We start from the raw sequence: 11,427 nt of genomic DNA on the forward strand, positions 1-11,427 counted from the left end.
TCGTGCGGTGTGAAAAGAACAGTGACCCGACTACTCTGAAAATTGTGCAGTGTGAACTCGGCATTACAGGCATTCAGAACTCATTTGGTCGCAGGTAACTAAAGGGATCATCTGTTAATAGGCTTGAAGTTGCAACTTCCTAAAATGACCACTAGAAGACACAATTTCACTAAAATGCTTCAGAATGCAGAAGACTATTAGTCAACAGGCAATACTGGTTGAAACTTCACATCCTATAGCAATCAATAATAGAATTCTTCATCCAATCATGGCATTTTGATTCAGACGTTTCCATGTCAACAGCGAAATGAATCTGCATCAGTCAGGTGGTACAACTAGAGCACTGCAAGTTGTTTACATTCATTATCACTGTAATATTATGCATTGTAGACATGAGGCAATTTAGTGCAGTCTTTCATCTTGTGACACTTTACAGACTCTGCTGTGTGTTCAAGCGTTTTGAAGGCGGCGAGGCTTTGGAGGGTGGGATTTCATGCATTGATTCCAATGAGCCATTATGAGAGAGAACAGCCAAACTAACACTGGAATACAAAATCAAATTCCTTGTTTTCCCACTTAAAAAAAAAAAAGAGAGGAAAATGGTCTTACAAGTGTGAGATTTATTTGGTGATAAACAGGGAAAACACACCATACATCCAATGGTTAAATCAGCACAGTTAACTGCATGCACAGCCACATTACTTATGGCCAGGACATTGCCCATAAGGGTAAGTTGGCGGTTCGGCTGCAGGCTTTCCTGGAGGCTTTCCTGGTGGTTCGGCTGCAGGCTTTCCTGGAGGCTTTGGAGGTTCGGCTGCAGGCTTTCCTGGTGGTTTGGCTTCAGGCTTTCCTGGAGGCTTCGGGGGTTCGGCTGCAGGCTTCACCGGAGGCTTCGGGGGTTCGGCTGCAGGCTTCATTGGAGGCTTCGGGGGTTTGGCTGCAGGCGTCACTGGCAGTTCGTCTGAAGGCTCCGGAGGTTCGGTAGAAGGCTCCAGCTCAGGCAGTTCTGTAGAAGGCTCCGGTAGTTCGTTAGAAGGCTCTGGAGGTTCGGCTGCAGGCTTTCCTGGAGGTTCAGCTGCAGGCTTCCCTGGAGGCTTTCCTGGTGGTTCGGCTGCAGGCTTCCCTGGAGGCTTTCCTGGTGGCTTTCCTGGTGGTTCGGCTGCAGGCTTTCCTGGAGGCTTTCCTGGTGGTTCGGCTGCAGGCTTTCCTGGAGGTTTTCCTGGTGGTTTTCCTGGTGGTTCGGCTGCAGGCTTTCCTGGAGGCTTTCCTGGTGGTTCGGCTGCAGGCTTTCCTGGAGGCTTTCCTGGTGGTTCGGCTGCAGGCTTTCCTGGAGGCTTTCCTGGTGGTTCGGCTGCAGGCTTTCCTGGAGGCTTTCCTGGTGGTTCGGCTGCAGGCTTTCCTGGAGGCTTTCCTGGTGGTTCGGCTGCAGGCTTTCCTGGAGGCTTTCCTGGTGGTTCGGCTGCAGGCTTTCCTGGAGGCTTTCCTGGTGGTTCGGCTGCAGGCTTTCCTGGAGGCTTCGGGGGTTCGGCTGCAAGCGTCACTGGCAGTTCGTCTGAAGGCTCTGGAGGTTCGGTAGAAGGCTCCAGCTCAGGCAGTTCAGCAGAAGGCTCAGGCAGTTCTGTAGAAAGCTCCGGTAGTTCGTTAGAAGGCTCTGGAGGTTCGGCTGCAGGCTTTCCTGGAGGCTTTCCTGGTGGTTCGGCTGCAGGCTTCCCTGGAGGCTTTCCTGGTGGTTCGGCTGCAGGCTTCCCTGGAGGCTTTCCTGGTGGTTCGGCTGCAGGCTTTCCTGGAGGCTTTCCTGGTGGTTCGGCTGCAGGCTTTCCTGGAGGCTTTCCTGGTGGTTCGGCTGCAGGCTTCCCTGGAGGCTTCCGGGGTTCGGCTGCAGGCTTCCCTGGAGGGATCCAGATAGTCAACTTTAGTCAGTCTGTTTAGAGGCATTCAGTCTCAGATACAGCACAAAACCCAAATACCAAGTTTTACTCCTCTTAATTATTAATCATGATCGTATTAATAATTTTTCGTATTAATTTTGTAAAGCCATCCTGTACTTTAAACCGTGCTATTGGCTAAATAATTTTTACATTGAGAACGATTAATTATAAAACAAGACAAACTGAAATGAGGAAGCTGACCCAAACATTAATATAACAACAAATACCTGCAAATGGATCCATACACTGATGTCCACATCCATTGCAGCAGCATTTCTCATTGTTCGGACAGTCACTGTCATAGGAACACAACTCAGCACACATTCCTGCTCCAAAATTTGTACTTGGACACTCCCCTGGCTTTGCTGTTATAGAGACACATGACAGAGAAACCACATCACTGAATACTGAATGTCTCATACGCTGTATGAAAGAGAAAAAAAAAAAAAAAATCGTAGGAGGATTTACCGGAATATTCAGTCCATCTACTTCATAGTTTCACGTTTAGTTCAATGTGTTACTTGCGGTTTCTTTGCAGTTATTTGTGAAACTTACTAGCAATTCCTGAGTGAAAACATTTTTTCAGGGTTTTTTTCTGGAAGACGTATAGCATGCATCAATAATTAAAACTCACTGAAAACAGGTGGCACACACGCGGACCCACAGGGAAATTGACAGCATTTGTGTCCTCCAGAGCAGTCTCTATCAGAAGTGCATCCTCGTCGGGAGGGCACGACCGTCAGCGTCGCCGGACACTGACCAGGCACTACAGAAGAGGATTCAAGAGGATCATTAGGGGAGACCAGGAAGTGCTGTAATAGTTTGCTTCAGCCTCACTTTATAATATTCACACATTTATCTGCTTCAATTCAAGTAGCTTAGAAATCTACCATTTTTCACTAAACTGCATCAATCGGTTTCAAAGACTGAGTGCAGATACAACCTACCCCACTGTAGTAGAGTGAATAATAGTGCAATGCTGATAGAAAGCATGGACATCAGTTAATATGTTGTATACAAATTTACTGGTGTACATCTTCAAAAATGATGCCATCCCCATGACCACCCTCTTTCTTTTAATGGCGGTTGGCAATGACCACCCTCATTTCCTTTTAAGCATTTTAATAAGCTACTCAACAGAAAACAAAACAAATATAGAAACCCACTATATATGTAAAATGCAGAGTTATCGGTTATAATTAGCTCCCCACGTTATATTGTAGGCTTATGCATTTCTTAAAACAAAAAAACCTTAAGCAAAAGTTTAAACTCAGGATTGATACAGTCCGGTAACAATTTTGCAGCCATATTGTAACACTAATGTTCGTGTTTAACAGTAAACAAAAATGCCTATTAGTGATTATATGGGTTACTTGTACAATGCATAAACTTATGACAGTTTGCATATTTACACTTTGCTTATTATTAAAACTAAACCAACATTCAAAGATGAACTTCCACTTGACGTCTGTACTGTATTTTTGTAAGCAGATGTGTCTGAAATCAAATTTTGTAAGGCACTTTATTTATGCACTTCTTCAGGCTGCGTAATGAAGCTAAAAGAACTTCTCACCTAGGACTCCAGCATCTGTTGCGCTCAAACAAGCAGACAGACACAATAAAACAGCACTAAACGAGCAGTACACTTGAGCTGTCATCCTCTCAACCTGCAAAAATCTCAAAATCAACTCTGCTGGAAGATGCACTGAATTAGTGAGTCAGGAGGGGCGGACAGCAAGGACCACAAAACTACAAAGAAAAATCCCTGTTGCTGCATCAAAATATCAGCTGAGTCCCAAACCAAACGCTATCAAAAGAGTTTAAAACACTTTTTGAAAATGCGTTTTTAAAGATCCAATTGGGGGTCTGGGTAACTCCAACCCTAATGAAATTCATTTGCCTGTAGCTTTCTAATATAGCCTAATCTTGAAGACCTTGATTAGCTTGTTCAGGTGTGTTTGATTAGGGTTGGATGTCGTAATAATGACCGTAATTAGGAGATGATTGATTGTTTTTATGGCAACACTATCAACGGCAAATTAATCTGCAGTGGTCAGGTGGTACAGCGATCACGTGGTACAAGTCGGAGTTCTACCACAAGTTACAAGTTGTAATTATGACTAAACTCCTACACCTAAACTCTCCAGGAAATGGATCTCTACTGGAGACTGGCATAAATCTGCATTGATCATCAAGAAACACGGGCATGTCTATTATTTGAATCTGAATTTTTCAATTGCTGATTGATTTGAATCCATGCAAGTAATTATGAATGAAAACAATGTTTCCAGCCACTGTAGTGAATATAGGGGAATACACAGCCACGGTTATATCATAGCCAATTTAATATTGGATGGTTTCATATGGATTGCATAATCAGATAATATTTGTTCACTCAAAGCTTTCTATAGACATATTTCTTATCGTGACCGAGGCAAGTAGCCTATAGAGCAGGGGTCAGCAACCTTTTTGTCATAAAGTGCCATTTTTAAGTTTCCGAGTTCATCACTGTGCCACAACACACACATAGCCTATATATATATATATATATATATATATATACACGCACACACTCATATAAATACACAAACATTTTACATTTTCATAATGGCTTACACAGAAATAGTACAGAAATTTAAATATTTCTCTTGAAATTTGTTTTAGATTTAGATAGACAATTTAATAGTATTTATAACTCCTAACTAGAGATGCACCGATTACAATTTTCTAGGCCGATTCCGATTTCCCATTGAGTTTGACCTGCCGATACCGATTTTAGCCGATTCCGATGTCATTTTTTCTAACCACTTTACAGCCCACACAAATATTTTTTTTTCTATATATATATTTTTTTCATAAAATACCATATCAAACTGAATAATAAAAACAAGTTTAAATGGGTACATTTTATATAAATATTTTTGAGTCTTCATTTTCTTTTCTGACATAACCTAATCCAGTTCTTGTTAAAACACACTAGACATGCACATTCTGTGCATTTTGGGCACTTTTGTTTGAAATCATATTTATTTTGTTCATCAAAAGTGTGCTTTCACTTTAATTGAGCGTGAGCAGCGCAGACAAAATAGACTCGCTTCATTGCTCCTGTGGGGCGCTCACGCGCTGCTCCTGCTCGCGGTGTGAATGCACTCATTGATTAACATGCACGGCGAAAAAAAAGTATTACACGTGCACGTGTGATGCTGATGTTGCGCGATGTTAATCATGGGGAGCCCGAGTGCATTTGACCGGCATAAAATCGGCATATGTCACGTGAAAATCGGCCAATTCCGGTCACCAGCGGATCAATCGGTGCATCTCTACTCCTAACTTAATAAAATACGCTTTTTTTACTATGAGGAATTATTACATCAAAATGTAGATCTGTGTGCAGGTAGACTACTTTATCTGAATGAAATACATACACTTCTCTCGCATGTGTTGCTTGTGTGCCAGCGGGCACGCGTGCCTTACCCCTCATTTACACTGCACACATCTGCGGCGCATTACGGCTGCGACACGGCTACCGGAGCTGATCGCGCCCATTCTAGTCAATGCTTGTGTTTACACCGGCCGCGACGCGGCGCGTTTCAGAAGCTTCCCAGAAACGGCTCTCCGCGCCGCTTCGCTAAATATAGGCGCCTAGTCTATTTTTGACGGACGCGCGTCCAAGTCGCACCGGAAATACAAAATAAAAGTTAAAAAACACTGTCAATTTCAAAATAAACACCATGTGCAGACTCCCAATTGTATTGCACACCAATATATCCTTGGTAGAAAGCATAGACTGTAAGGTAGAAACCCCCAAAATCAAGAAAAACCACGTCGGACAGGCAAATCACGTGGTCTCACGCATCCAGTCGCTTCGCTTCTGAAATGCTCCTGGTGTGAGTTGGCACCGTGTGGTGGACGGAATAAAACCTTGTCGGAGCCGTAATGCGCCGCAGACGTGTGCAGTGTAAATGAGGGGTTAGGTTGCCGACCCCTGCCATAGAGTTTTGGTTAATTTCTGTGACGGAGACCGAGACGGCAGAAAGCGCACCCTGTTTGTTTTCTTTATTTTACAAAAGCACAACATTTAATTGTTATTGTGAGTGTACATAAATAAATAAAAGTTTGTTCGCGTTTGTCGAACGCTAATTTAACATGCCCGAAATAAAATCAGATTTTAGAAGAATTTGTAGCGCCACTCGGACAGGTGTGCCAACACTTATTTATAAACTAACGACGTCTTCACCTACACAAAAACCTGCTCACTTCAGGCTTGAACAGAGATGTGGGTTGCCCAATTTTCTGTGTTAGAGAAAAAAAGCAGCTCGTACAAAGCTCCTGGATGTCACAATTCCTGTCGCAAATAGACAAGGAGCCACGTAGTCGGCAGGGTTCGAACCTGCGCGGGGAGACCCCAATGGATTTCGAGTCCATCGCCTTAACCTCTCGGCCACGACTACTCCCGCCAGTGAGTCACATGCTATTTTCATTTCTGGATTTGAGCATCAGAGAACACCGGGGCCAACTATCAATGTGGATCAATGTGAGCAGCAGAGGATCAACCCGGCGAAAATATTGTGTTGGCAAAAAGGAGTTCAGCGACGTCTTCACCTACACGAAAAGACTGCCATGATCCGGATTTGGACTGGGGATGCTGCCCGCACAACGCAGAGTACTAAATGCTATACAGAGAAAGCAATCTTTCCACTCGCCCCGGGCCTGCACATACAGTGTCAACGGCAAGCTTCAGCTCAGTTCTCTCAAAGTCCCCCACCACCGCTTGCTCAGACAGTAGGGACTTTAAGCAACGGCCTCTGGTGGAACGGCAATGGCATTCTGTCGTTCTATTGCGCACGCGCGACATTAACTGCTACCTCGCGACGTTCTACTGTAACCGTCTACTACGGGAGAACAGCTGATTTGCCGTAGTCGTTACTACATGACAGATTAAGAAAGTTAATGTTATGTTTTAGGTTATGTGGCATTGTAATCGTTTCTGTATATCATTAAATGCCAAAAGCAACCCTTCTCTTGCTCAAAAATCACTTCCTTTTTTTGTATTTTGTTTGATGATTAAATTACCCCTACGCCGTCCTCTTTACTGTTGCTTAGTGATTTTTGCGCTCTTTAGCTACGGCAGTTAACGCTTACTTCCGGCTGCCGTTGCCGTTGCCGTTCCATCAGCAGCTGTTGCTTAAAGTCCCTAGTAACCAGTGTTGGGAAGGATACTTTCAAAACGTATTTCGTTACAGAATACAGAATACATGCCCAAAAATGTCATTTGTTACTTATTCCGTTACGTTACTCAATCTGAGTAACGTATTCTGAATACTTGGATTACTTCCACATTGAATTGCATTTTATAAGTGTTGGCCATCAAATCCTGCTTAATAAACAGGCCTGGTGATGCGGTGGTGATGCGTATGCCAATAAAGCACCTAAAAGCTGTCACAAAGAACCAGCAAAAGTAATAATTATGAATAGCCTATGTCAAATATAGAAAGGAGATATTTTAATTGTTTATTAATAAACAAGTGTTTTCTTTGTCAGTGTCGGTTACAAAGATGAAGTTGACGATGCTGACTCGTGATCTTCGCAGTAGCCTAGTGAACGCGCCAGAGAGAAATGCACATTTCATACGGATTACATGCAGAGAGCAGTTCTTTCGTGTTGAATTGTTCTGTTTAAAAGTAGACATGTCTGTGAGGCAAGTAGGGCCTTCTACCTTATACGCGCCCATTTCACACATACTCTGTGTGCAGTGCGTATGCGGTGCAGGAGCAGCACGCGCTGTAGTGCTTTCACATATGCTGCGTTTGCAGTGCGTAACTGATCCGTGGCTGTACCACAAACACATAGGCCTACACAATATTTGTATTTCAAATCCAGAAGTTATCAGCAACTTTTATTTTTAAAAAAGTTTGGTCACTGGTGCAATTCTCTTTGTAGCCTACACATATACACTCTTTAATAGACGTATTCAAGTTTAAACAATTTAAACAACGTATTAATCAATGCATTACTTCTATATAGATTATATATTAAGTTGTTCAAGCAAGTGGTAACATATTTAACTATGTAGGCTCCTTATATTAAAAATGCAAACATTTTAAATTAAAACTTAAAATTGACAAACACAGCCGACTATCATGCCTTTTCTTTTAGCATTTAAATTTAAATACAATAAATCTTGCATGCCACAAATAACTTGTTTTTCAACCTCCACGAATCAGACGAGTGTTGTTCATTATTTCGTCTTGTTTTCATTGCTTTACCCCGGTCTTAAAGTAAAAAGATGACTGTGAAAAAAAGCAGTACTTAATTAAAAACATTAATGGTGGTATTACTAAATTTAGTTTTATTTAATTTAATTAAATGCATTTATGGTTAAATTACTACATTTTCAGCTCAATCTGTGTTCATTTTGACCACGAAACATGTGCTGTCACTTTAATTCAGCGTTTGCAGCACAGCAGAAATAGACTCGGTGCGGAAACGATCGCTGCACTGCTGTAGCCTATACGCACCGCAACTGGAACGGATAAACGGACTGCAAACGCGTGCAGGGTGAAAGCTCTAAAAAACGAAAACGAAATTCACTTTAAAGAAAGGCTTTGTGTTTCTGTTTGAGGTCTCTGTGAAAGTTTTAAAGCAGTCTTTTAGTGCTGCTTTCAGAGCGCTCACGTCCGTAACGGAGAACTGTCACGACCATTGTTTTTTTCCTCATGAATGCGAATACGAAAAATTAAATAACATGAATATTTTATGTTCTGTGGAGAGCCTACCCTTCTTCATCCGGTGAGTAGTAATACTTTTGGTTTGCGCAGTGTAATTCACAGAATTACAAAAAAACAAAAAAAATGTTGCCACCTAAAAGTTAAAGATTTTTTTATTCCCTCATATTAAATATAAAACGCATGTAGACCGATATTTTTCTAATGTCTGGACTCCTTTATTAAGGGAGTATGGATAAACGGACGTTTCACTATTGTTATTAATTCATTTTCTGAGAATTTATATTTCAAGTTTTGACTGCAAATTTCACGTCCATAACGCTGGAATTGACCGATTAAAAAAAATGATCTTCAACTAGTTTTGTGGTGTAGGTCTACGTATTTGAAAAAAACTTACTTTAAGATGCTTCTTCAGGTTGGAGGTGGAGTCTTTGGACGCTGAAAGGAGGTTGGTTGCTGGCAAGCAGAGGTTGCACTGCACAGTTATATTTCGTTCTCTTGTGAAATGCTAATGTGAATGTGAATTTCCAAGATAGAAACGTATTCTTGCCCTGGCTCTGTTGTTTCGGCTCCATCTCTACCTCTAGCTCCCGCTGCTCCTCTTCCGACTCCATTGTGACTGATCACGCAAACCACACATTTTTTTCGTTTTCATATTGGGGCTTCTGGGAAATGCATGGAGTTGCCTTAATTTATTTAGAGAGTGAATAAACTCGTGAAACAGAGAAGTATCGTCATGTAATAAATTGATTTCAACGATGTAACTGTATTCTAAATACCAACTATTTAAATTGTAACTGTAACGGAATACAGTTACTCATAATTTGTATTCTGAATACGTAACGCCGGTACATGTATTCCGTTACTCCCCAACACTGCTAGTAACCAAGCATTACATCTTATCTTGAAGAGGAAGACCATCTCCCTCAAAGGTTGGGAAGAGCACAGCAAGAGATTAGGGGAGGTCTGCAACAAACCTTCACCCGAACAGGGACTTGAACCCTGGACCCTCAGATTAAAAGTATGATGCTCTACCATTGGAGCTAACCGGGCTTTTGCCAGGGAACAGCCACCCTTGGGATATAACAGCACTTTCTCCTTAAAGTGCTCATGCTTTGTCAGCTTAAAGTTTGTGGCATTAAAGGATGAAGACCACAATTTATAAAGGGACGAGAGAGATAGGTTGCTCCTTCCAAAGCTAGGAACACTGACATTGAAAGAGTGATGATCTGGGCCTTTTGAAACGATGCCCACTTCAGGCTTGAAAAGAGCCCAATTTCCTTGTTAGAAAAAAAAGCAGCTTGTACAAAGATCCTGGATGTCACAACTCCTGTCGCAATCAGACAAAATGACAAGGAGCCACGTAGTCAGCAGGGTTGGAACCTGCGCGGGGAGACCCCAATGGTTTTCAAGGCCATCGCCTTAACTTCTCGGTCACGACTACTCTTGAAAGTGAATCAGTGATAGTGGTAATGAGTCACATGCTATTTTCTTTTCTGGAAGTGAGCAGCAGAGGACACCAGGGCCAACCATCAATGTGGATGTGAGCAGCAGAGGATGCACTCAGCTAACATATTGTGTTGGCAAAAAGGAGTTCAACGATGTCTTCACCTACACAAAAACCTGCTCACTTCAGGCTTGAAAAGAGATGTGGGTTGCCCAGTTTTCCATGTTAGAGGAAAAAAATGCAGCTCGTACAAAGATCCTGGATGTTACAGTTCCTGCCGGAAACAGACAAAGAGCCACGTAGTCGGCAGGGTTCGAACCTGAACGGGGAGACCCCAATGGATTTCAAGACCCAAGCAGGGACTTGAACCCTGAACCCTCAGATTAAAAGTCTGATGCTCTACCGACTGAGCTAGCCTTAGAGTTATGTTATCCTCAGCTTAAAGTTTGTGGCATTAACCCCTTACCAGACAGACCCAATTTTGGCAAGTGGGGCATACATTACATACCCAAAATAAAAAGTCGTTCTGAATAGACACATAACCAACATATATTTAGAAAGCCAACTCTTGACAGTTTACAGTTCAAGACTCAGAATTAATCAGACTCTTATTAATATTGAGATATAAAAGCTGAAACATAAAAACAAAAAATATATATTAAGAGTGTATGTATTAAATGTATAAACATATTATGTGAATGCAGTATAACAACTTATAACCACAACCACAGTGTAGCCACTGGTGTGGTCATGCTTCATTTCAAATCTGAGGATGATATCTCTAAATCTATGAATTGTATATACATTTTCTAAGATGACGTCAGGGGAGTTTTTTAGAGAAGGCTGATAAGATGCTAATCAAATATGTTATTGCCCATTTACAGTCTATGACTAATGTCTGGTGAGGAGAACTGGCCCATTCATGCTTTATTGTAGTCAATGGACGAACCTTTGACATCTCTTTATTCTGGCATTATGGCTTGGCCATCTACGCTTTACATATTGCCTCACATTTACCCATTCATACACCGACGGCGGTATCAGCCATGCAAGGCGCCATCCAGCTCGTCAGGAGCAGCTGGGGTTAGGTGTCTTGCTCATGGACACCTCGACAGGTTGAACCACCAACCTTCCGGTTTGTAGACAACCTACATGAACCACTGAGCCACTCCAGTGTGAAACTGTCATCGGTGCAGTGTGCACACAGCAGCAACTGAACGTTACCCCAGATAGTCGTGCGGTGTGAAAAGAACAGTGACCCGACTACTCTGAAAATTGTGCAGTGTGAACTCGGCATTACAGGCATTCAGAACTCATTTGGTCGCAG

The 11,427-nt window shown here is 42.3% G+C and overlaps 1 protein-coding gene across 1 annotated transcript; it reads right to left on the minus strand.

Annotated features, from left to right (window-relative positions):
• Positions 1-600: 600 nt before the first annotated feature.
• Positions 601-3,884, minus strand: LOC311298533 (uncharacterized protein). Its single transcript, XM_084421547.1, has 4 exons — positions 3,502-3,884; positions 2,563-2,694; positions 2,156-2,293; positions 601-1,888 (listed from the first exon to the last, which is right to left on the minus strand). Exons 1-4 carry the CDS (start codon positions 3,584-3,586, stop codon positions 699-701), a joined length of 1,545 nt encoding a protein of 514 aa, XP_084277673.1. The 5' UTR covers positions 3,587-3,884; the 3' UTR covers positions 601-698.
• Positions 3,885-11,427: the final 7,543 nt, after the last annotated feature.

Source organism: Rutilus rutilus (genome assembly GCF_951802725.1).
Source record: "Rutilus rutilus genome assembly, chromosome: 10".
NCBI classification, from domain to species: Eukaryota; Metazoa; Chordata; class Actinopteri; order Cypriniformes; family Leuciscidae; genus Rutilus; species Rutilus rutilus.

Bases quoted from the DNA above. Each gene is read 5' to 3' on its own strand.
- LOC311298533 (XM_084421547.1), bottom strand. From the start codon at position 3,586: ATGACAGCTCAAGTGTACTGCTCGTTTAGTGCTGTTTTATTGTGTCTG. The intron at 2,294-2,562 runs GTGAGTTTTAAT...TCTCTATAACAG, and splicing joins GTGTGTGCCACCTGTTTTCA to CAAAGCCAGGGGAGTGTCCA. The intron at 1,889-2,155 runs GTATTTGTTGTT...GGATCCCTCCAG, and splicing joins GTGTATGGATCCATTTGCAG to GGAAGCCTGCAGCCGAACCC.